Genomic DNA, 26,584 nt, shown 5'->3' on the forward strand with positions numbered 1-26,584 from the left:
ATGGACACAGAAATACAGGGTGGAGAAAAGGAGTGTGTTGTCTCATTGTGGGGGAGCAACTAGGAGAATACAGCAAGCTGTATATAAATTTTTGTATAAGACTGACTTGATTGGTAAACTTTCACTCAAAGCACAATAAAAATTTAAAAAAATAAGAAAATAAAATAAAAAAAGGACAAAAGACATGAACGGACATTTCACCGAAGAGGATACTGATGGCAAATAAGCACATGAATAGGTGTTCAACATCACTCACCATCAGGGAAGTGCAAATTAAAACCAGGACATACCTATCAAAAAACGGTGACAAAGACCAGACTTAATGGTCTGAGTCTGGAAGGACCCCAGAGGTCATGGCCCCTGGACCCTGTGTTAGCCCAAGACTGGAACCATTCCCGAAGCCAACTCTTCAGACAGGGATTGAATTGGACAGTAAGACAGAAACTGATACTAGTGAGGAATGAGCTTCTTAGCTCAAGTAGACACATGAGACTATGAGGGCAGCTTCTGTCTGGAGGAGAGAGGAGAAGGCAGAGGAGGACAGGAGCTGGCTGAATGGATACGGGGAATACAGGGTGGAGGGGAGGAGTGTGCTCTTACCTTAAAGGGGGTGCAGCTAGAGGTACACAGCAAGGTCTGTTAAGTTCTCATATGAGAGACTGACTTGATTTGTAAACTTTCACTTGAAGCACAATAAATAAATACTTAAAAAAAAATTCCCAAGGACCTCAAAATCACATACATTTAAGATATTGTGTACTTTAGGAGCCCTGGTGGTGCCATGGTTAAGAGCTAAGGCTGCTAACCAAAAGGTTGGCAGTTCAAATCCACCAGCCACTCCTTGGAGACCCTATGGGGCAGTTTTACTCTATCCTATAGGTTTTACTCTGTCCTATATGGTTACTGGAAACCCTGGTGGCATAGTGGTTAAGTGCTATGGCTGCTAACCAAGAGGTCAGCAGTATGAATCTGCCAGGCGCTCCTTGGAAACTCTATGGGGCAGTTCCACTCTGTTCTATAGGGTCGTTATGAGTCATAATCAACTCGATGGCAGCAGGTTTGGCTTTTTTTGGACAGGGTTACTATGAGTTGGCATCGACTCAAGGGCAATGGGTTGTTTTTGGTTTGTGTGCTTGAAGTCAAATAATATAATCTAAATTCTTCTCTTTTATTCTTGGCTCCCTTTTAACTAAAAAAACACAATTATTTCCAAAGCAATGGATTTGTCACATACAGTATATCCAGTACAATGACAATTGATCTGTTTTTAGATGATGCCTCAAAAATTAGCCTGAAAAAGAGAAGTTTAAAGAAAATATTAGGATATTCTGTTAGAAAACACAGTCCTTCATGTTGTGAATAAACCATGTCAACCTATTCACTATTGCTAAGTAGCATTATTGTACTTTGTTGATATATTCATGGTAAATTTCTGCAGTTTTTAGTGTAAGTCCACACTCTTAATTAGATGAACTAAAAGAAAACCAAGTATGTATTCCATGGCCAAACTAAATGAGATTTAAGGGATGAGAGGGGGGATCACTGAGATAAATGCCTGCATATTAAATTTCAGAATGAAGAGCTCTACCTGTCACAGAAATTTATTTAATTTAGTTAATAACTTCTCCAATCTGCTAAGTCTCTATACGTGTCAAAATAAAATGTAAACAACTGAGTTGAGAATAGCCTGTCCTAAACCAGTTGCCATCGAATCAGTTCTCACTCAAAGTGACCCCATGCCTGTCACAGTAGAACTGTGCTCCATAGACTCCATAGGGTTTTCAATGGCTGATTTTTCAGAATTAGATCACCGGCTCAAACCTCCAACCTTTAGACTAGCAGCCAAGTGCATTAGCCATTTGTACCATCTATTGTCTTAAGGTTATTACTGTCCTAAGGTTCTGTTACACAGCCCTAGTGGTGCCGTGGTTAAGCGCTTAGCTACTAACCTGAAGGTTGGTGGTTCAAACCCACCAGCTGCTCTGTGGGAGGCAGATGTGGCAATCTGCTTCCATAAGGATTACAGCCTTGAAAAAACCCTACGGAGCAGTTCTACCCCATCATCTCAATGGCAATGGGTTTGATTTTTTTTTTTTTTTACATCGTATTACATTTCATACCAGTTGAAGAAAATATGATGTAAGACTTTTTTTTTTAAAAAGTAAAACATATCTTTTAAAATGACATTAAAACTTTTTTTTTACTCAATACCTGTCATGTGAGATCTCACAGAGACGCCCTTGAATATCAAAATCCTTCTCTAAATTTCCAGTTTGCAGGTAAACACCTACTCTACTACTTACTAGCTTAGTGACCTTATGAGAGTTATTTTGATTCTCTGCTCCTTATACGTAAGTAATGAAGATAGAAACAGTGCCTACTTTGTAAGGTTTTCTTGAGGGATAATGAGTGAATAATATGTAAAGCCACCACACATCTGTCAGTTTGTCATATTGTGGTGCATGTAGCTATGACACTGGAAGCTTTGCCACCAGTATTTCAAATGCAGCAGGGTTACCCTTGGTGGACAGGTTTCAGTGAAGCTTCCAGACTAAGACAGACTAGGAAGAAGGACCTGGCAGTCTACTTCTGAAAAAAACTGGCCAGTGAAAACCTTACGAATAGCAGGACAATACTGTCTGATATAGGGCCAGAAGATGAGTCCCGCCGGTTGGAAAGTACTCAGAATATGACTGGGGAACAGCTGCTCCTCAAAGTGGCAGAGACCTTAATGATGTGGATGGGGTCAAGCTTCCAGGACCTTCATTTGTTGTTGTGGCATGACTCAAAATGAGAAGAAACAGCTGCAAACATCCACTAATAATCAGAAAGTGGAATGTATGAAGTATTAATCTAGGAAAATTGGGGATCATAAAAAAAAAATAGAATGCATACAGATTAATATCCTAGGCATTAGTGAGCTGAAATGGACTGGTATTGCCCATTCTGAATCAGACAATCATACGGTCTACTGTGCTGGGAATGACAAATTGAAGATGAATGGCATTACATTTTTCCTCAAAAAGAACATTTCAACATCTACCCTGAAGTACAACGCTGTCAGGGACAGGATAACATTCATATGCCTAGAAGGAAGACAACGTAATACAACTATCACTTAAATTTACTCACCAACCACTAATGCTAAAGATGAGGAAACTGAGGATTTTTGCCAGCTTCACCAGTCTGAAATTGATTAAATATGCAATCAAGATGCATTGATAATTACTGGTGACTGGAATGCAAAAGTTAGAAATGAGGGAGGATTGGTAGTTCGAAAATATGGCCTTGATGACAGAAATGACACCAGAGATCACATAACAGAATTTTGTAACACCAACGACTTCTTCATTGCAAATATGTTTTTACAACAACATAAATGGCGACTGTACACGTGGGCCTCACCAGATGGAATACACAGGAAATCAAATTGACTACATCTGTGGAAACAGATGGTTTAAAAGCTCAATATCATCAGTCAGAACAAGGCCAGGCACCAGCTCTGAAAGACACCAGCAATTGCTCACATGCAAACTCAAGTTGAAGCCGAAGAAAATTAAAACAAGACCACGAGAGCCAAAATACAACCTTGAATATATCCCACCTTAATTTAGAGACCATCTCAAGAATAGATTTGACACATTGAACACTAATGACTGAAGACAAGTTCTCAGAGGACATCAAAGACATCACACATGACAAAAGCAAAAGGCCATTAAAAACACATGTAAGAAAAGACCAAAATGGATGTCAGAAGAGACTGAAATTTGGTCTTGAACGTTGAGTAGCTAAACCAAAAAGTAGAAATGATGCAGTAAGAGAGCTGAACAGATGATTTCAAAGGGCAGCTCAAAAAGACAAAGTAAAGCATTATAATGAAATTTACAAAGACCTGGAGTTAGAAAACCAAAAGGGAAGAATACATACAGCATGCCTCAAGCTGAAAGAACCAAAGGAAAAATTCAAGCCTTAAGTTGCAATTTTCAAAGACTCGATGGGCAAAATATTGAATGACACAGGAAGCATCAAAAGAAGGTGGAAGGCAAACACAAAGTCACTGTACTTTCAACCATTTCAGGAGGTAGCATATGATCAAGAACCTATGGCACTGAAGGAAGAAGTCCAAGCTGCACTGAAGGCACTGGCAAAAAACATGGCTTAAGGAATCGACAGAATACCATATGAGATGTTTTAACAAATGGATGCAGTGCTGGAGGTGTTCACTTGTCTATGCCAAGAAATTTGGGAAACAGTCACCTGCACCACCGACTGAAAGAGATCCATATTTGTGCCCATTCCAAAAAAAGGTGATTCAACAGAATGTGGCAATTATTGAACAATATCATTAATATCACATGCAAGTAAAATTCTGCTAAAGATCATTCAAAAGGGGTTGCAGGAATACATCAACAGGGAACTGCCAAAGTTCACGTCAGGTTCAGAAGAGAATGTGGAACCAGGAGTATCATTGCTGATGTCAGTTATCTTGGCTCAAAGCAGAGAATACCAGAAAGATGCTTTCCTGTGTTTCCCCTTTGTGGATCGTAACAAATTATGGGTAACATCATGAAGAATGGAAATTCCAGAACACTTAACTGTGTTCATGTGGAACCCATACATAGAAGAAAAGGCAGTTACTGCAACATAACAAGGGATACTGCATGGTTAAAAATCAAGAAAGGTGTGTCTCAGGGTTGCATCCTTTCACCATACTTATTCAATCTGCATGCTGAGCAAAGAATCCAAAAAACTGGACTACATGAAGAACGCAGAATCAGGATTGGAGGAAAGCTCATTAACAACCTGCATTATGCAGATGACACAACCCTGCTTGCTGAAAGTGAAGAAGACTTAAAACATTTACTGATGAAGATCAAAGACCACAGCCTTCAGTATGGATTACACCTCAACATAAAGCAAACAAAAATCCTCACAACTGGAAAAGTAAGCAACATCATGATAAATGGAGAAAAGACTGAACTCGTCAAGGATTTCATTTTACTTGGATCCATAATCAACACGCATAGAAGCAGCAGTCAAGAAGTCAAATGATGTACTGCATTGGGCAAATCTGCTGCAAAAGATCTCTCTAAAGTGTTAAAATGCAAAGATGTCACTTTCGGGACTAAGGTGCACCTAGCCCAAACCATGATCATTTTCAGTCGCCTCAAATGCATGTGAAACCTGGAGAGTGAATAAGGAAGACCTAAGAAGAACGAAAACTGATGCCTTTCAGTTACGGTGTTGGCAAAGAATACTGAATATATCATGGATTGCCCGAAGAATGAACAAATCTGTCCTGGAAGAAATACAGCCACAATGCTCCTTAGAAGCAAGGATGGAAAGACTTTGTCTCATGCACTTTGGATGTGTTATCAGGAGTGATCAGTCCCTGGAGAAAGATACTATGGCTGGCAAAGAAGAGGGTCACATTGAAAAAGAGGAAGACCCTTGACGAGATGGACTGACACTGTGGCTGCAACAGTGGACTCAAGGATAACAATTGTGAGCATGATGCAAGATTGGGCAGTGTCTCATTCTGTTTTACATGGGGTCCCTATGAATCAACACTGACTTGACAGCACTTAACAACAACGATAATACGTAAAGCACTTAGAAGAATAGTCACAGCTAAATGCTGATACATATTAGCTAATACTATGAAAATCTGTCTGAAGAGTTCTGTGTTATTCAAGCGTACCTTCTTTGTCCTGGGTATTGTAAATTATACTCTTAAAAACTGGGCAGACTACCGGTTCCCATACTAAAGGGTAATTTACAGCCCTACCTTTTCTGTGGAAACTCTGGTGGTGTAGTGGTTTAAGTATTACGGCTGCTAACCAAAAGGTCAGCAGGTCAAATCCACCAGGCACTCCTTGGGAACTCTATGGGGCAGTTGTACTCTGTCCTATAGGGACGCTATGAGTCAGAATCAACTTGATGGCAACAGGTTTTTTTTCGTTGTTGTTTACCTTTGCTGTTAATGTTTTTCCAGTCTCCTCATAGTTACGCTCTGTTTCTCCTGATAACTTCCCTTCCATCACTTCGAATGTACTATCACTGTTCAAGGAAAGTAGGTAATCAAACCTGTTACATTTCACTTTGCATATACTTTTCTATCAGTGAACACTGGTCTCTAGCTTGCTATATGCCTGATACTGGCTTGGTTCAAAAGCTTCTTTTCTTACTTCTCATGAGGAAGTGGGTCTCTAAAGGTTGGAGTTTCCAGAAATCTGAAGTTGAAATGTTATGTTATTAACATGTTTATATGATGCTAGGAGGAAAAAGTAGTGCTTCACAGACTTTAATCCTAGGATTGCTATTAGGTCAAGTAGAGGAAAGAGTATCATCTGCTTTTTACAGACAAGGTTAACACTGATGTTCACAAAAGACTGTGACTTGGTGAAAATGCTTAGGACAGGAGCCACATCTACCAACTGCAAAGAATTGCTTACCTCCACATAAAATTTCTTTAATAGAATTTTAAAATCTCCAAAATGGCCAGGAAATTAAACACACACTACCAAAAACACAGGTTAAAAAGATCTGGAGTACTTTTCTAAATCCAAGCTGAACTGAATCTAAAGGCCAACAAAATACATAAAACTACAAATTCAATTTAAATTGTCGCTGTTAGGTGGTGTCAAGTCGGTTCCAAATCATAGCGGCCCCATATACAAACAGAATGAAATACTGTGTCATCCTCACAACTGTTGTTATGTTTGAGCCCACTGCTGTAACCACTGTGTCATTCCATCCTGTTGAGGGCCTTCCTCTTTTTCACTGAACCTCAACTTTACCAAGCATGATGTCCTTTTCCAGGGACTGATCTCTCCTGATAACATGTCCAAAGTATGTGAATGTACTCTCACCATCCTTGCTTCTAAGGAACATTCTGGCTGTACTTCTTCCAAGACAGATTGTTCCATTCTTTTGACAGTCCACGATATATTCAATATTCTTCAACAACACCATAATTCAAAGGCATCAGTTCTTCTTAGGTCTTCCTTATTCACTGTCCAGGTTTCACATGCATATGGGATGACTGAAAACACCATGGCTTGAGTCAGGTGCACCTTAGTCCTAAAACTGACATCTTTGCTTTTATAACACTTTAGAGAGATCTTTTGCAGCAGATTTGCCTGATGCAATTCATCCTTGGATTTCTTGACTGCTGCCTGCATGGGTGCTGATTGTGGATCCAAGTAAAATGAAATCCTTTACAACTTCAATCTGTTCTCCACTTATCATGCTGCTTATTGGTCCCGTTGTGAGGTTTTTGTGTTTTTTTTTATGCTGAGGTGTAACCTATACTTCATCAGCAAGCGCTTCAAGTCTTCTTCACTTTCAGCAAGCAAGGTTGTGTCATCTGCATAACACAGGTTGTTAATGAGTCTTTCTCCAATCCTGATTTGACTTTCTTATTTACATAGTCCAACTTCTCAGATTATTTCCTCAGCGTACAGATTGAATAAGTATGGTGAAAGGATACAACCCTGACACACACCTTTCCTGACTTTAAACCACGAAGTATTCCCTTGTTCTGTTCAAACGACTGCCTCTTCATGTACGTACAGGTTCCTCATAAGCACAACTAAGTGTTCTGGAAATCCCATTCTTCGCAATGTTATCCATAATTTGTTATGATCCACACAGTCGAATGCCTCTGCATTGTCAATGAAACACAGGTAAACATCCTTCTGGTATTCTCTGCTTTCAGGCAGTATCCATCTGATATCAGCAATGATAGCCCTGGTTCTACGTCCTCTTCTGAATCTGGCTTGAATTTCTAGCAGTTCTCTGTCGATGTACTGCTGCAACCACTTTTGAATGATCTTCAGCAAAATTTTACTTGCGTGTGGTATTAATGATATTGTCCGATAATTTCCACATTCAGCTGGATCACCTTTCTTTGGAATAGGCATAAGTATGGATCTCTTCCAGTCACCTGGCCAGGTAACTCATCCAGATTTCTTGGCATAGATGAGTAAGCACTTCCAGCACTGCATCCGTTTGTTGAAACAGATCTTAATTGGTATTCTGTCAATTCCTGGAGCCTTGTTTTCTGCCAAAGCCTTCAGTGCAACCTGGACCTCTTCCTTCAGTACCATCGGTTCCTGATCATATGCTACCTCCTGAAATGACTGAACATCAACCGTTTTGGGGATAGTGACTCTTTTTATTCCTTCCATGTCCTTCTGATGCTTTCTGCGCTGTTTAATATTTTCTAATTCAAATTATAACCATTTTTTTATAAAACAAAAATAAACTAAGAGACATCTAATTCTTTAGTCAAACATTTAATCCGCATTCAAAGTAATTTAGGAATTGCAAAGCACTTTTTGAAAATGACACATGTCTAAGTTCTTTTGCATCAATTTACATAAGTACTAAGTTCAAATTCACATAAATGGCCAGATGATGCTCATATTCATAAGCTCCTCTTAACCATTTTGATTTTTGCCTCCAAGTACCAAACTTAAAACAGGCATTTAAGTAGCAGTAATTTATAAAAGAGTTTAATTTATAAAAGAAGTCCCTAAGTGGTACAAAGGGTTAAGTGCTTGACTAACTGAAAGGTTGGCAATTCAAACCCACTCAGGCTCCCAGGAAGACAGGCCTGGCAATCTGCTTCTGAAAGGTTACACCCTTGAAAACGCTACAGAGGAGGCAAGGCCAAGAAGGTGCAGTCAGACGCTTCCAGTGATCCCTCTTACAACAAAGACCCTAAAAAACAAGCAAAATGATTATACATGAGACAAGCTAGGGGTCCTGAACATCAAAGGCAAAGTTAGAAAACCGAATGAGTGGCAGGGGGAGGGAGAGACAGTACAGAAGTGGCGAGGAGTTGCTGGACTTCACTCAGCAGGAACCCTCAGACAGGATCCCCTGGTGCGACCTCCATGGGGCTGGCAGTAGCACTTCTAATGCGGTTTCCTCAGGGAGAGACAGCGAGCCACACAGCCTACTCACACCTCCGGAACCAGAGAAAGAACGGCACTCTCAGCAAAAGCTAAGTACTTGTGTTTATTTTACTGTGCCCCCAAGCCGGCTTCTGTGGCTGTCGATTTCCCTGGGCCTGAGATAGGTCCTGCTGCGTGCCCTGAGCCATTCTCCCAGCATTGGAGAAGGAATAAATTACCTACTGGGGGAAAAGATAATCTGCCAGCTCCACTCACCTGGGGAGCTCAATAAAGAAGTGGCTCCTGTCTAGGCACAAACAGTCTGTGGACTTTGAATACATTTCACCCCTGCATGGACCTGTGTGGGCCTATTTCAGGAGAACAGACCCTTATTGGCAGACTGCAACTTTTTCAGCTGTGCAGTGGAGAGGTGGGTTTTTGATGTTTGACACCGCTTTGCCTATTAAACAGGGTCCTCACCTACCCACATCACATGCCTAAGGACTGGGGCTCCACCCATGTCACCTAGCCACCCGTGACAGGGGTCCAAGGGTAAGTGCTACCTCCCAGTCCTTACAAACAAAAGCACTGGGTACCCACATTCCAGCTGCAGAACCCACCCACCTGTGTGCTCTAGGGAAAAGGGACATGCTTTCCTCACAGATACTCAGGAACAGTTGTCAGTCCCCTGCCTTGTTCAGAGTGACCCCCTACTGCAACCAGATACCTGTGCCTACAACAATCACTCCTGCCCCTCTAAGACTGTAGGACAGAGCCTGTACCACACGCTTAATTACCAAGTACCTGGACACCTGAGGTGAATCCATACAAGAAAAGTGGATACGTGGTAACAGCTCTAGCCATCTGATGACAGGATGTTAGAGCTTCAAAGGTGGAAAAAAGCAAGCTAGCTCACTCAAGCAGCCTATTCAGGCATATCAAAACAAAACACAGCAAGAAGCTATGACACAGGAAGCAAACATAAAATAAATTAATGCAATAACTTATAGATGACTCCGAGACAACAGTCAATACCAATTCACTTCAACAACCTCTCAAAACAAAGCATCGAGGAATCTTCCGAATGAAGGTGTATTCCTGGAAATACCAGATGCAGAATAAAAAAGATTAATATACAGAATTCTTCAAGACATCAGGAACAAGATCAGGCAAAACGCAGAACAGGCCAAGGAACACATAATAAAGGAGTTGAAGAAATTAAAAAGGTTATTCAAGAACATGAAAAATTTAATAAGCTGTAAGAATCCACAGAGTGACAGCAACCAAAAATTGAGAAGATTAACTATAAAATTATAGAATTGATAACAGAAAGTCAGAGGAGCAGAACTGAGGATTTGGAAGGCAGAATTAGTGAGATTGAAGATAAAACACCTGGAACCAATATATTCAAAGAAAAATCAGACAGAAGAATTTTAAAAAGTGAAGAAACCTTAAGAATCATGTGGGACTCTATCAAGAGAAATAACCTATGAGTTATTGGAGTACCAGAACAGGGAAACGTAACAGAAAATACAGGGAGAACTGTTGAAGATTTGTTGGCAGAAAAATTCCCTGGTATCATGAAAGATGAGAAGATATCAATCCAAGATGCTCATCGAACTCTACAAAAGGTAGATTTTAAAAGACAGTCACCAAGACACATTATAATCAAACTTGCCAAAATCAAAGATAAAGAGAGAATTTTAAAAGCAGCTAGGGATAAATGAAAAGTCACCTACGAAGGAGAGTCTTTAAGAATAAGCTCGGACCACTCCACACAAACCATGCCAGCAAGAAGGCAATGGGATGACTTAAAGTATTGAAGGAAAAAAGTTGCCAGCCAAGAATCCTATATCCAGCAAAACTGACTCTCAAATATGAAGGCAAAATTAGGACATTTCCAGATGTACAAAAATTTAGGGAATTTGTAAAAACCAAGCCAAAACTACAAGAAATACTAAAAGGAATTCTCTGGTTAGAAAATCAATAATATCAGATATCAACACAAGACAGGGCAGAGCAACCGGATGTCAACCTAGATAGGGAAATCACAAAAATAAATAAAGACAAAAAAATGTTCAAAACAGGGAAACGGCGATGTCATTATGTAAAAAAAAAAAAAAAAAAAAGACATCATTAAAACAATAAAAAGGGACTAAAAAATGTAGTCACTAATCTTTAATATGGAAAGGAAATCAAGGCGCTATAAAGAAATAAAAGTTAGGTTTAGACTTATAAAAATAGGGGAAAATATTAAGGTAACCACAAAGGAGACTAAAGATCCTACTCATAAAAATAAAATACACAAAAAAATAAAAAGACTCAGCAGAAACAAAATCGACAGCAACGAAAAAGAGGAAAAGACAATATATAATGAAAGCCCTATGGAGCTGTTCTACTCTGCACACATGGGGTTGCAGTGAGTTGAAATCAACTCGATGGCAACTGGACAGGATAATTAAAGAAAAAAAAAAAAGGCTATGAAAATTGCTCATATGCTGAAGGGATCCCCCAAAAGATAGATGAAGATCAAACTGACAACTGCAACTCCAAAGATTAGACCCAAAACTTAGGAAGCACTAAGTTTGTGGTAATAAGGGGGAAACAACTTGGAAATGGAAGGTTGAGAATGGTTGCACAATTCAAAGAATGTAATCAATGTCACTGAATTGCACATGCAAAAATTGTTGAATTGGTGTATGTACTGCTGTGCATACTCTCAACAAAACAAAGTATAAAAGGAGGGTGAGGGAGGAGGGTGGAACCCCAAAGAAATAATAGATCAATGGCAATAATCATCAATGGCTACTACTAAAACTATTAGGTGAATGGCTGGCAGGGAACTTCACAATTGGAAGAGCATGGGACAAATAAGATGAATCCACTGGTCTGTCTTAATATCATATAAAGAAAAATAACCAGACAACATGTGTCTCTTCATATAATACAATATCAAGCATGCTGTATTACCTATGAAGTATTCTTATCAAAATAAACTAGAATCTGATTAAGTTGTCAGACTATCAGTTCACAGGAAATACAAAGGAGAAAGGACCATGTGACATAATGTTACAGGAATGCATTCAACGAAATCCAAACTCTGGGAAATACTACCGGGAAGTACTATCTGGTTTTTTTTCCCAACAGATAAATGGCAAATAACAAGACAAAAACAAAAATGAGGGGCAACACAGAGACTGATATTAACAAATCCTGTGTATGAACATTCTTTAGATCCTGATTCAAACAAAGTAACTAAAAATATAAAACAGGATATGTGAATGCTGAATATTTACTGATATGAAGTAATTATTAATTTTTAGGTGTGCTGATAATACTGTGGTTTATGTTAAAAGAGTTTTAACTTTTTAGAGAAACACATATTACAGCATTTATAGATGAAATGATATGTCTGGGGTTTGTTTTAAAATTATCCAGTTGAGGGAAGGAGTAATAGAAAACAATTCACGTTTGAAACTGTTAATGACTATATGGGGGCTTATTTTACCACTACATATGTTTGAAATCTTCCGTATTAGAATGAGAGATAGCAAAAGACTATCAGAGCACTACATCAAAATGTCTATGATCAGTACAATTATTCAACTTCAATTTTGCAAGTGCTTCCTTCAGGAGATTTGCATTGAAAAATCAAATATAAAAATGCATGTTTTAAGTACCTCCTTAAATTATGACATTTTCCATTTCATACCTGGTTATTGGAAACCCTGGTGACATAGTGGTTAAGTGCTACAGCTGCTAACCAAAGGGTCGGCAGTTCAAATCTGCCAGGCACTCCCTGGAAACTCTATGGGGCCGTTCTACTCTGTCCTGTAGGGTTGCTATGAGACGGAATCAACTTGACCGCGCTGGGTCTGGTTTTGGTTTGGACCTGGTTATTAGTGACATTTGCCAACACAAAAAAATAAAGCAAAATAAAAAAAGTAAGATATGTTATTCCACAAAAGTAATCACCTAATTCGGAAATTATTTAACTCCTAAACATCTCAATCTGTTCCTTCCTCTACTACTTCTTTATTTTAGATCCTTAATATTTTGGTCAGTCTTCCAATAGTCTCCCTCTTATATGTCTCTCTCTTTTCAGCTTAACCACACACCAATGCATCCTCCACATAGTTTTCATAAGTGGATCCCCAACACCTCCAGAATAAAACCAAATGCCTTGCATGGTGTCTTGGGCTCAGTTCTTTACAGAAGCAAAACCAGGGAAGTATATGTGTGTATATGTATAAGAAAGGGAGGAGAAATCTCTCAAGGAAACGTCTCACGCAGTTGTAGAAGCTTGCAAGTCCCATGTCCGTGGGTCAGACATCAGGGTAGAGGCTTCTCCTGACTCACATAGCTGCAGGGGATGACAAAACCAAGACTGACAGGTCAGACGGCAGGTTGCTTGCTCACAGGCTGTGGAGGCTGATGAACCCAAGAATGACAGGCAACTTGGCATGCTGCTGGCTCAAGTCCCAAGAACCAGAGGTAAGATGATGACAAGCCAGATGCAGGATTCAAAAGAAGCAAGCAAGTTTTGCCAGAATGTCCATATATATATTGGATACAGGCCACACCCCCGAGGAAGCGCCCCTTAAAACTGATTGGCTGATTGCATCAGATCACATCATAGAGGATGACTACATTGCTACTTAACTGCCAAATTACATTATTACATAACTGCCATAGTGTATCATTAGATAACTGCCAAACCACTGAGAACCACAGCCAAGATGACACACAACCTTAACCATCTTTGTTAACTTGGCGCCTATACACATCTCCTTAAACCAAAGACAATCTCTAAATAGAGACAATTACAAAGTCACACTTGCTTGCACCTAACATGATACAACTAACATGCATACAACCAAAAACCTACTAGCCCCAATTACATCTTATATTTTCCAAATGAAGAAAACAAAAATATTTGATGCATACATACAAGGAATACTCTTAACAATTACAGTCTTCATTTCTGCAACTGGTCCCATGATCGTAACTGGTATTTAGAACCACCTTCTTCTACCATCCATTCCACATTCCCTTTGCTCTCAGCAAGCACCTCAGCTGGTCATGGTTCTTTACTTGGTGAAGTGACCCAAGCCTTCATTCCTGAAGGGTTTGGGCCATTAGCAGTCTTGGCAGAATCAGGTTGCTACAGCTTTCCATTGACTTTAATCACAGGGCATGGTTGTCCTTATGAGATGTCCTAAGGGACTTCTGTATTTCAGACACACTCTTCTTTACCTCCATTATGCAACACCAACCAAATTTCCCATTGGTAGTCAGGATCAATCACACCAGCCAATATGGTACTGCCTTCTTTGCCTATTGACCCAGTGGCATGAGGAGCCCAAAGTGGCTTGGTGGCATTAACTTTCAGTTCAACAGAATAAGTATTGTGTCTCGGGGTGGGAACATTCCTCATTTCAGAAACTAAGACTTCTAGATCCCCAAAACATAGGACTAGGGGGAGAGGAAGCAAAAATTTTGCAAGTGGGGCACTAGGGGTAATAGTGAGTGGTGCCACTCCCATTTCTACCCCTTGATTCCTGGAACCCTGAATCTTGGCTATGGAAGAAACAGCACCATATATTGGATGCTGGTTTAGAGCACATACAGCCTCCCGGAAAACACTGCTGAAAAACAGCATGGGAGTGGTCTCTGACCTCCTCCAACCCCACAACGGGGAAGCAGAACCAAGATCTACAGCACAAGGCTGACTCCTGTGAGGTGGAAGCCAGACAAGCTTCCTCTCTGCTCTCTTTAGTAATTCTGACACTAACCAGCCCTCACACAGTTCTACTTCTCTGCTGGGTTCAATAATTCATTGCAATGGCCACACAGAACTCACAGACCATAAAAAAAAACCCACTGCCATCAAGTCGATTCTGACTCATAGCGACTCTACGGCAACCCTATAGGACAAAGGAGAACTGCCCCATAAAGTTTCCAAGGAGCTCCTGGCAGATTGGAACTACTGACCTCTTGGTTAGCTGCTGTGGCACTTAACCACTATGCCACCAGGGTTTCCAAACACAATTATGAGGTTTATTAGGGAAATATCAGTTACAATTCGGGCTCAAGGACACTCAGTATACAGTTCTTAGATCAGGACAGCCTCTCCCCAGCTGTGCTCACAGGCATGCCTCTCCCTGGCCCTCAGTCTCTGCCCAACTGCACTCAACTTTCTCTCTTTGTGGGCCGGGAAGCCCATCACGCCATCTCCTGCTGCCAGGTCTCTGCTGTTGGGTCTCTCCTTCCTTGCTGTTGATGGGTTCCTCCCCTCTGCTCTGGAACTGGCTCTCTTTTAAGGCATAACTTACCAATTCCCTTCATAGGCCACAATCACCCTATCACACAATCACCTGGGTGGAAGTTATTAAGACCATGGCTAGAAGGTCCACACACAAAAGTAATTAATAGCGCCGCAACTGCCCAACCCTGCAAAGTCTTGCCACCTAGCTGGTGTCTTCATTGTGTCTTTAGAAGGCCATTCCATCATTCTATCAAGACAGTTGCTTCAGGGTAATGGGGAACATGGTAAGACCAGTAAATTCCATGAGCATGGGCCCAGTGCCATGCTTCATTTGCTGTGAAGGTAGTCCCTTAATCCAAAGCAATGCTGTGTGGGACACCGAGATGATGGGTAAGGCATTCTGTGAGTCCATGGACAGTAGCTTTGGCAGAGGCACTGCATGAAGGCAAGGCAAATCTGTATCAAGAGCATCTGTCCCAGTAATGGCAAAATGCAGCCCTCGTTATGATGGAAGTGGTCCAACATCTGCCACCAGGCTGCCAGCTGATTACCTTAAGGAATGGTGCCATACTGGTGACTTAGTATTGGTCTCCGCTGCTGGCAGATTGGGCACTCGTCAGTGGATGTAGCGAAGTCAGCCAAGGAGAGTAGAAGTCCATGTTGCTTAGCCCATGTATAACCTTCCTCCCTGCCACCATGTCTGCTTTTTTCATGATCCCACTGGGCAATGAGGGGAGTGGCTGGGGAAAGAGGATGCCTGGTTTCCACAGAACACACTATCCTATCCACTTGATTTTTAAAATGCTCCTCTGCCAAGGTCACCCTTCACCATTCACATGAGACTCAAATATCTTCACTTCTTTGGCCCATTCATAGAGGTCTATGAACATACCTCTTCCCCACACCTAGTCACCAATTTTCCAATTGTGTTCCTTACAAGTCCTTGACCATTCAGCCAAACAATTGGCCATAGCTCATGAATCAGTATACAATCACATATCTGGCCATTTCTCCTTCCAAGCAAAGTGAACAATCACGTGCATTGGTCAAAGTTCTGCTCACTGAGAGATTTCCCCTCACCACTGTCCTTTAAGGAGGGTCCCAGAGAGGGACTGTAGTGCTGCCACACTCCACTTTCAAGTGGTGCCTGCATAACATGCGGAACTATCTGTAAACAAGGCATGAATTTTCTCTTTTTCAGTCAACTGATCATAAAGGACTCCCCATGAGGCCATAGGTGCAGAAGAAGAGGGCAGGTAATGGGACAGGAGTGGAGACCATGGCATTTGGGCCACTTTCTCATGCAACCTACTTGTGCCTTCAGGTTCTGTTCAGGCCTGATGTCATACATACCACTTTCATTTAATGATGGAGTGCTGTTGTACACGTCCGAAGTCCATGGGTCAGGCATCAGTCCAATCAGTCTTTTCCTAAATCACATAGCTTCAGGGGCTGAGGGACCCAAGATTGGCAGGTCAGGTGGCAGGCTGCTGGATCACAGGCTGCAGAGGCCGACAAAGCCAAGATCAGCAGGTAAGACAGCAGGCTGCCAGCTCAAGTCCCAAGAACTGGAGGTCAGTCAACGGCAAGCCAGATGCAGGATCCAGAGCAAGTAAGCAAGCTTTGCCAGAACGTCCATATACACACTGGATGCAGGCCACGCACCCAAGGAGGCTCCCCTTACAACTGCTTGGCTGATCACATCATGGAGGATGACTACATCATTACATAACTGCCAAATTACACCATTACATAAGAGCCAAACCACTGATAATCAAGGCCCAGCAAAGGTGACATACCTTAACCAGCACACATGGCATACACTGCTGTCAGAAATCTTTCCATTTCCTATCTTTATAACACTACCACCAGTATCTCACATCATCCCATACTACACTCATTCCAAACTATATACTTGTACAGTAGTTCCCAGAACAAAGGATGCTCTTCTCTTCTAAAACTTAGTTCCCTTAGATTAAAACCACCAATTCAATGCCTTCTATTTCCAAGTTAATTTCAATTCCTTTGGATTCTAACAAAACTCACCTGTAGTACTGGTTCCCTTGCAAGACTATCCAGACTCTCCTTTTTCTCTACCTATGCCTCCATAGTGATCCATGCAATATCACACTATCATTGTTTTTTGCATGTTTATTGCCCTCCAGACCACTAAGTATCACAATGCCTGAAACCCAACAGACAGTTTTATAAAGTAATGTATGCATCTTCCACTGGATGACAAGTAGACAGGGAAAATCTTTTATAAGTAACTAGAATATTAACTGTTTGAAAGCAAGGGAGTAGTCTAACACATCTTTGCCTCTTCAGTGCCTAGCACAGTGCTCAGAATAAACACTAAATAAATGATATCCAAATGAATGAACATTCCCAGTAGCCATACTAGATAACTTTTTGGTAACTAAAAGTTTGTTATGTCTGCAGTACTGCAAGACGATTCTGAGTCATACCTTGGATAATAAAATTTTAGAGCAAACATTTATACTTTGGTTAATACTGTGTTTAGATGGAATATTCTCAAAAACTCTTCCTGCTAAATCTGTTAATCTTTTGATCTACTTTTTTATTTCTACGCTAGCTTTTCGTCACTGGTCATAACAAAGTGAAACTTCTAATACTTTGTTTTGTTTAATTTTTTATTGGGCTTTAGGTAAAAGTCTACAGAACTAGTTTCCCATTTGATAGTTTGTACCTAAAGTGTTCCATGACACTGGTTGAATCCCATGTCAGGACTCTCATTTCTACACTGGGTTCCCAGTTTACTTTCATTCTGATTTTCTACCTCTTCCCACCTTCTCATCTTTGCTTTTGGGCAAATGTCCTTTTGAACTCATATACCTGTTTTAAGGATACGTTTCTCTCGAACGTCGCTGTTTATTTTATGGGCCTATCCCTGGTGGCATAGTGGTTAAGTGCTACGGCTGCTAACCAAGAGGTCGGCAGTTCAAATCCACAAGGCGCTCCCTGGAAGCTCTATGGGGCAGTTCTACTCTGTCCTATAGGGTCGCTATGAGTCAGAATCGACTTGACGGCAGTGGGTTTGGTTTGGTTAGATCTATTGTTTGGCTGAAAGGTGGTCTCCTGGAATGGTTTCACTTCTAGGTCAGACAGTGCCTTAGGGCCATAGCCTCAGGGGTTCTTCCAGTCTCTGTCAGACCAGTAAGTCTAGTCTTTTTTGTGAATTTGATTTTTTGTTCCACATTTGTCTCTGCTGTGATCCCAGTCAGAGAAGTTGGTAGTGGTAGCTAAGCACCATCTAGCTCTTTTGATCTCGGAGTTGTGCAGGCTGTGGTTCTTGTGGTCCATTAGCTCTCTGGACTAATTGCTCCCTTGAGTCTTTGGTTTTCTTCACTCTCCTTTGTTCTGGACAGTAAGAGAGCAATAGTTGTATCTAAGATGGCTGCTCGTAAGCTTTTGAGACCCCAGACACTACTCACCAAAGTAGGATGGAGAACATTATCTTTATGAACTATGTTGTGCCAAATGATGTAGATATCCCCCAAGTCTATGGTCCTTTGCTTTGAGCCTAAAACTCCATCCCACAAGATGTTCGGATACGTCAAAGAGGTTTCCCTGACTGTGCCCCTTGTGTGCTCTGTCTATATTGGTACATGAAAAGCACCTACAGTCATGTAGATATAACCACCATGAAACCTCTATGTGCAGATGGCTGTGCTCCCTTTCACCCTCCCACACCTCTTGGCATAACTACCTGTGTATTCATTTGTAACTTATTCTTTGTTAGTATTATTGTTGCAGGATTCTCTATTCTCTAGTAGTTACCATCGCTGTTGTTGTTGAGTGGATTCCAACTCACGGCAACCCTATGTGCAACGTAACGAAAAACTGTTCAGTCCTATGCCATCCTCACAATCGTAGTTACCGTAGTTACCCTTTATTCTTATGTCCTTCTCAGTGCCCTCTCTTGCCTTGGTCATGTTGTGCTGACTTCTCCCATACTGTCTATTGCCTTTCCCTTCATCAATATGAACATATGTCTCCTATCTATTTGGTAATTTTCCCTCCTTCCACCTGTTATTTCTGGTAACCACCAAAGAACATTTTTCCCTTTTTTCTTTTTTTTCTGTTTATAATAAACCTTTTGTTGTTACTTTATAATAGTGGTTTCCTATAATACTTGTCCTTTTATAACTGACCTATTTCACTCAGCATAATGTCCTCCAAATTCACCCATGGTGTGAGATGTTTCCCAGATTCATCACTGTTCTCTGTCACTGGGGAGTATTTCACTGTGTATGTACTAGTTTACTTATACATTCATCCGCAGACGGGCACTTAGGTTTTTCCCGTTGTTTTGCTAGTGTGAATAATGCTGCAAAGAACACAGGCGTGCATATGTCTATTTGTGCCACGGCTCTTATTTAGAGATCAGACCCTTGTCAGATATGTCATAGCCAAAAATTTTTTCCCTGTCTGTAGGTTCTCTTTTTACCCTTTTGGAGAAGTCTTTTGATGAACATAGTAAGTGTTTAGTTTTTAGGAGGTCCCATTTTTCTAGTTCATATTCCGCTGTTTCTAGAATGGTGTTCCTATTTTTTAACTTTTACAAAATTTTATTCTACTCCAATGTTTTACTTGTGTTTCTTAGTATTTTGTTTGTTTTGTTTCTTGGTCAGTTAGCCACATAATTTTAAAGATTTTTAAAACATTAGAAAATCTGAATGATTTGAGTGTCAAAGTAGAAAAAGATAACCAGAAGCAAATGCCTTAAATAATATTTACAATAGGAAGTAATTACCCAATGTAAAAACAACATATTCGGGCAAACTTTTAACCTAAAGTTGAGGAAGCTCAAGAAATTATTATTATTGAATGAACGACCAAGGTTTTTTTGTTATCCAAAGGCTTCATTATAATTTAATTATAAAGTGTAAAGAAAGTCACACAACTTAATAATAGTCAGGACTCAAGCAATATAAAATATAAAATCAGACTCTTAATTTCAATTTTTAAAGTCAGAATTTCTCCCTGCAAACAAAAGCTGTAGAGTTAACATGTTTATAAGACATGTTTATGGGCACTATGTCTATAAAAGTGGCAAATTTTAATTAAGAGTTTGTTCAACCAATATGAAGTGTATGCAATGTGCCAAGAACCTAGTACTATTTATGTGGACAAACATACTGTTTGGTGGTGCACATCTGCTATTAAAAAAAAGACTGGACATAAATGAAAGGGCAGCAGAAACAGAAGAAACTCAGACCACACAAATTTTGAAGGCTGAATTTTGAAGTATGCAGATAGCAAGACATTAAGATAAGTGGCTGGACTTGAAAAGAGCACCCGAGGTAAGGCTAAAAAATAACAGCCTTTCAATGGAAACCAACAAAGAAATCTGGTTGCTCTAATAAATGTTACGGAGAAATGGCTTTGAAATTGATGGATCATCTTTGTTTCCATTTTCTACCACATCAGAATATTTATTTCAAGATATTGAAATATTATGTTCAAATATATACTATTTACCTTCCAAAAAGGAACAGGTATATCCCTGAATAATGAGTATTAATGGTTTGCATTTTTAAAATAAAAAGGCCCTATGATTCAACTTTTCTCCTCAAAATAGATTCCTTTAAGTCAACTTCATTTAAGTAATAAATTCAACAATTTAGCGTTGATAAAGGTACTTAACAACTCCTTTCTTTTTAAAATTTAGGAAGAAAAGATAAAATGTTTTTTTATTGACTTTACATTACCAAAGAAGGTGGAATATTGTGGAAGCCGCAGTATTTAATCAAAGTATTAACTACATTAGTGGTATAAGTAAAACCTTGGCTTTATTTTTGTAGGGCATTTGAATTAGCTTCTAGAGAAAAACAAACCTGCGAAACTCTAGCAGAGAGTTGTTTGCATGAAGCCTATCAAGTTTAAGTACTGACCAGAAATACATATCCTGCTTTTGAAGTCCCTGATCTAAATCACTTTCTAGGAAATTAAAAAAAATTTGGTTCCGGTCTTTTAAAAAGTTCTACCAGAAGCTGCAATGCACCGCCTCCCTTTCCCCACGCTGCACCTTCGGTTTAAAATACGACTAACCCTTGTCTACGGCAACGACTGAGGTAGTCTGACTTACATCCTGACAACACATTGCTTAAGTACCTACAGCAGCGCCCCCAATAAAATCTTCAGTTCTTGCTAAAAGAAAATTCCAAACCAGATCTAAGGTCAATAGGGTCAAATCCCTCCCCTTTGGCTCACAAGGGAAAAGTACCTGTAGAGTACCCGCTGCGCAGCAAACAAGGCATAGCTCCAAATCCGTGTCCTTTACCCTTTTTTTGTTCCCTCCCAGTTTTTCCTTTCCATCCTGACCTTGAGCTGAGTATTTAGATCCCTTATCTGGCAGCAACTGGAGTCCGGGGGACCGCGCTCTCAGGAGATGCGGAGCTTGAAGGCTGAGAGCTGCGTCCGGCGCGCCGCGGCCGCCTGGCTCAGCCACGTACCCCCTGGCTCGCGCCGCTGACACCTCGAGGAGCCTCGCCGGAGCCGGGTCGCCGCTAGGGAGATCCCCGCGACCGGCTGTCGCGCTAGGTTTGCTACCTGCTTCCCGCCCCTCACACTCGAACGAATTGCACGCCTGTCCCGCCAGGGCAACTTCAGAAGCACCAAAGCAATTCGAGGGTCCTTCGCCCCAAGGAACGCGGCTCCTCACACACATCTGCCTGGCCGGTACTCCCCTTCCCAGCCCGCAACCCCCAAAGCCATTCCCCGCGGGGCCTGCGTGGGTCCAGTACCATTCTCCTCACGGGGCGGACTCCGGAAGGGCAGAAACTCCACCTCCTCCTCCTCTGCGGCCTGTAGCCATCTATCGGGAAGCGTCTCCGGAGGCGGCAGCAGAGGCCGCCGGACAAGGACTGCCCAAGGAAACCTTCTCACAACTAACTCAGCTCCAGAGGTAGCAGCAGAAGCTGAGTCTTTCATAATTGTGCGACCAACTCCTCCGGCTGACTGGCCACAGGGACGCGCCCGCGCCCGCCTCCGCCAGCGACGGGACGAGAGACAGACCACGTGAGGGGCGCGTAGTGTGCGTCGCCGCCTGCGGGCCGGTCACGTGAAGGTCGCGCGCTCCCTCACTTCCAGGCCGCTTACTTACGCGCCGCGCGCACGCGCCGGGCACGAGCACCGCTCCCGTTGCCCAGTTTTTGTAGGGTGTTCGCTAATCTCCGTTGGATAACCTAGGGGGGACTTGAGCGTACGGCTTCTCACTGCTCCCTGGGTGGAATTTGAGGAAGGAACAGTTGAGGATTAAGGTCCTAGGGAGGAGCCCTAGTGGCGCAGTGGTTAAAGCGCTTGGCTGCTAACTGAAAGGTCAGAGGTTAGAACCCACCAGCAGCTCCACTGGAGAAAGATGGGGCAGTCTGCTTCCTTAAGGGTTTACAGCCTTGGAAACCCTATGGGGCAGTTCTACTCTGTACTGTTGGGCTCTGAGTCTGAATCCATGGCAGTGGTGGGCGGGTTGTTCCTGGTGTCTAATATATATCTTCCCGTCTTTCCATTTCCTTTACTACCACACCAGTAAAAAAAAAAAAAAAATTTTTTTTTGTATACATTACTAAATGCTGTTCTTCTTAATTTCCCTTGCTATCCACTCTGAAAACCACAGTGGGTTTCATCTTCCTGAAAACATAGCTTTACATATATCACCTTCCTGCTGTCAAACACTTCAGGAGTTCCTCAGACTGACTCTCTGTGATCTGACTCTACCTCCTTTTCTAAAGCAGCTTTTTTCAGGGATAACAATAACCTGCATATATTTAAAGTATATGATTTGGTAAATTTGACATAGATATACACCCATGAGATTGCTACCAGAGAATGGCCTCAGTTCTTGCCTTCGGTGTAGGAAAGAATTCAAACACTGAGACAAATACTGCCAAGGGAGCAGAGGTTTATTAGCAAGCAGAGGGTTAGCAGTAAAAGTACACTTGACTAGGGAGTGTCAAGTGGGCAACTCAGATATACAGAGAACCTGAGAGCCCCGATAGTCCTTTTTTCAGGGTTTTATACCCTTCTTGTTTTTCATCTGGGAAACCCTGGTGGTGTAGTGGTTAAGTGCTATGGCTGCTAACCAAGGGGTCGGCAGTTCAAATCCGCCAGGCGCTCCTTGGAAACTCTGTGGGGCAGTTCTACTCTGACTACAGGGCACTGGGTTTGGTTTTTTGTTTTTGTCTTTTATCTGTCTCTGTTAACATTTAAAAGCCAGGACAGGACCGCCTATGGAGACTATTTCTTTGGCTTAAGGTTTAACTATGTAGGTAGGGACCATCTTATTGAGGAATGTCACCACCCCCATCTCTTCCTTTATAGGGACTCTCTTATTGAGGAATGTCACCACCCCTTGTCTCTTCCCACTCCCCCTTACAAGATCACTACCACAATCAAGATAGTGAACATATCCATCACCCCAGTTTCCTCTGGCCGTTTGTAATCCCTCCATCCTGCTCCTTCCTGTGTCCCTCCCTCAGCAACTATTTCCTTTCGGTCATTAAGGAGTCCCTGGATGATGCAAAGGGTTAATGTACTGGGCTGCTGATCAAAAGGTTAAAGGCAGTCCACCCAGAGCACCTAGGAAGAAAGGTCTGACAATCTACTTTCGAAAAATCAACCACCGAAAACCTATGGAGCACAGTTCTACCCTGATATACGTGGGGTCTCCATGAGTCGGAATTGACTCAAGGGCGACTGGCTTGGTTTCTGTCACTACAGGTTACGTATTTAACAGACAATGTGCACCCTTTTTTTGTCTGTCTTCTTTCACTCAGCATAATTATAACCTGTTAAAGTTGGACCCACAATTGACTGAAGTGGAATCTTCTTTCCAACAAAATTGTTTCATCCATTGTTTTCCCTAACAAGTTTTGACCACACTTGTGAACAATATTTAGGTATAATGTAGTCTTTCCTCATCTGACAGGTCTGGCAGGACCAAAGCTAGAAAAAAAAAAAGTAGTTTTATTATGTGTGTCATACCTTTTCTTGGGGCAGGGATCTTAACTAATTTTGCATGCATTCAATAAATGTTTTTTACCTTCTAGATATCAGCAGGGCCTACACAGTTCCTGCCTTTAGTGAGTTTATAACAGAAGACGCAAAGTTTAAACAATTAAGATACAATGAGATAAGATAGGAGTACACTTTGAGGCCGACATTTTGTTTTGAGAACAAGTACTTCCCCCTTGTTGGGTTGATGTATATATGAAACAAGAATAGCTCCTTGAGAAAAATGTAGAACAAAATTCAAATTCCTAAAAAAGGCCAGACCTACTTAACAACCTATTGGAGCCCTGGTGGTACAGTAGTTAAGCGTTCAGCTGCTAACCAAAAGGTCGGCAGTTCAAATCCACCAGCCGCTCCTGGGAAACCCTATGGGGCAGTTCTACTCTGTCCTATAGGGTCGCTATGAGTCAGAATCAACTCGAAAGCAGTGGGTTTGGTTTTTTATGTAGAGACTAGAGGAACCGCTGAGACTATCGCCCTAAGATACCCTTTGAATTTGGAACTGAAGCTATTTCCTGAGGTCACCTTTCAGCCAAATAATAGGTTGGCTTGCAAAATGAACACTATCATCTATGCATAAGGTGCTCCCTTAAACAATCGACTGTATGAGAGCAAACCGTCAACACTTACCCAAAAGCAAAGATGAGAAGGCAAGAAGGGGAAGGGACGCTATATAGATGTATCAATGGAAACAGAACAAACAGAATGGAAATAATGAGAATGTGACACCCTGAAAATTGTAAGCAATGGCACAAAACAATTTGTAATAACATTGTTAAATGGAAACCTAATTCACTGTGTAAACTTCCACCTAAAACAATATTAGAAAACAAAAAAAAAGAATAGCTCCTTGACACTGATCTCAAGAACTTTAATAAATTGGAGACTTTAGAGTTTGAAACGAGGAATAGGATTATTCCTTAATCAAACTAATCAAAATTAATTGATCAATGATCAAACAGCCTTGATGTACAAATATGTTGACTTTCAGTGAGCAACCAATTCTGTAGGAGGTATTTAATCACTCAAAATATAGGTATTGAGCGCCTGAATAAATGTGAGGTACAGTCCTATTCAATATTTGTAATGAACAAGATTGATAAATTCAGTGTTTCAGAAAAAAGTTCATTAAATGCTCTTTCTCACGTTATAGGAGCTCTGTTTCCATTTTGGTCGATGGCATCTGTTTTTCTACTCCCATTGCATCACATACTCAGTCTCCTCCCAATTGTTGTCCAATTCTCAAGAACTTAGGAGCCATCTCTTTAAAATGTAATCAGTAAGGAGGGCAGCGCCACCTCCCCCGCCCCCCAGCACGAGTTTCTGTGGGAGGGTAAGAGCCTAACTTCTGCTGGCTCCAAGCTGTAAAACTACCTCCTCTTATCTACATATAAGGAGTTGGTATTTTCTTTGGATAAAGGCAATTAACAAACACTGTTGGCTGCCAGGATAACCAGGTAGATTTAGGATAAACAATGTGTGACAAAAGGTCTGTCAAGACCTCTTATTTGAGGACTAATTTATCATTTGGAGTCACTGGGCGATGCAAACAGTTAACATGCTTAACTGCGAACCAGAAAGTTGGATGTTAAAGTCCACCCAGAGGTGCCTCCTAAGAAAGGCCTACTTGTGAAAACTCAGCTATTGAAAACCCTCCTGAGCACAGTTCTACTCTTTCATTCAAGTATATTAGTGTGATCAATAAAATATTTTGAAGCAGAAAGCATTTTTATCAGGATCAAATCATATGGGGGAAGTAGTATAGAAATATAAGTTAAGGATAAAATAAGGATAAAAAATTTCTGATATTTGAGGAAGATTTTTCTCATTTTCTTGAATGATGGATATCAAATCATTATAATACTTGGATACACTTTTTAAAAGTGATCAAACAATTTTATTTTAAAATTTGTAATATCCTGGTAATTATATTCATTGCAAATATTAAAAATTTGATGAAAAATATATGAGAGGGTCAAGTACTAGTTTTTCAAAATTATTTTTGGCAGGATGCAAAAAAAAAAAAAAAAGACTGAAGACCATCTTTTCAGGGCCCTTTTGTTGTTTGGGAAGATGTAGAGGTAGTGATTCTGTTTTAGACTTTAAATTTCATCATTGTTGTTGGGTGCTATCATGTTGTTTTTGACTCATAGTGACCCCATTTGACAGAGTAGAACTGCCCCCATTGGGTTTTCTTGGCTGTACCCTTATGGAAGCAGATCTCCAGGTCTTTATTCCACAGAGCTACTGGGTGGGTTTGAACCACCAACCTTTCAGTTAGCAGCTGAGCTCTTAACTGTTCATACCACCAGGTTTCCTTTAAATTTCATAGGCATGTTAAAATTAAGGTTAAGAACTATAAGAATAGCAATAGGTTACA

The 26,584-nt window shown here is 41.0% G+C and overlaps 1 protein-coding gene across 7 annotated transcripts in view; it reads right to left on the minus strand.

Annotated features, from left to right (window-relative positions):
• TRPM7 (transient receptor potential cation channel subfamily M member 7) overlaps positions 1–22,050 on the minus strand; it is a 162,677-nt gene extending 140,627 nt beyond the window's left edge. For all 7 annotated transcript variants that reach the window (XR_010323572.1, XM_064295199.1, XM_064295200.1 and 4 more), the window contains exon 1: positions 21,942–22,050. Coding sequence is in view for 6 of the 7 variants with exons in the window: in XM_064295199.1 (XP_064151269.1) it covers positions 21,942–21,944 (3 nt within the window). In the remaining variant the exon portion in view is untranslated. The remainder of the gene's footprint in view (positions 1–21,941) is intronic.
• Between the last annotated feature and the right edge of the window lie 4,534 nt (positions 22,051–26,584).

This window comes from Loxodonta africana, chromosome 12 (assembly GCF_030014295.1).
Source record: "Loxodonta africana isolate mLoxAfr1 chromosome 12, mLoxAfr1.hap2, whole genome shotgun sequence".
Classification (NCBI taxonomy): domain Eukaryota; kingdom Metazoa; phylum Chordata; class Mammalia; order Proboscidea; family Elephantidae; genus Loxodonta; species Loxodonta africana.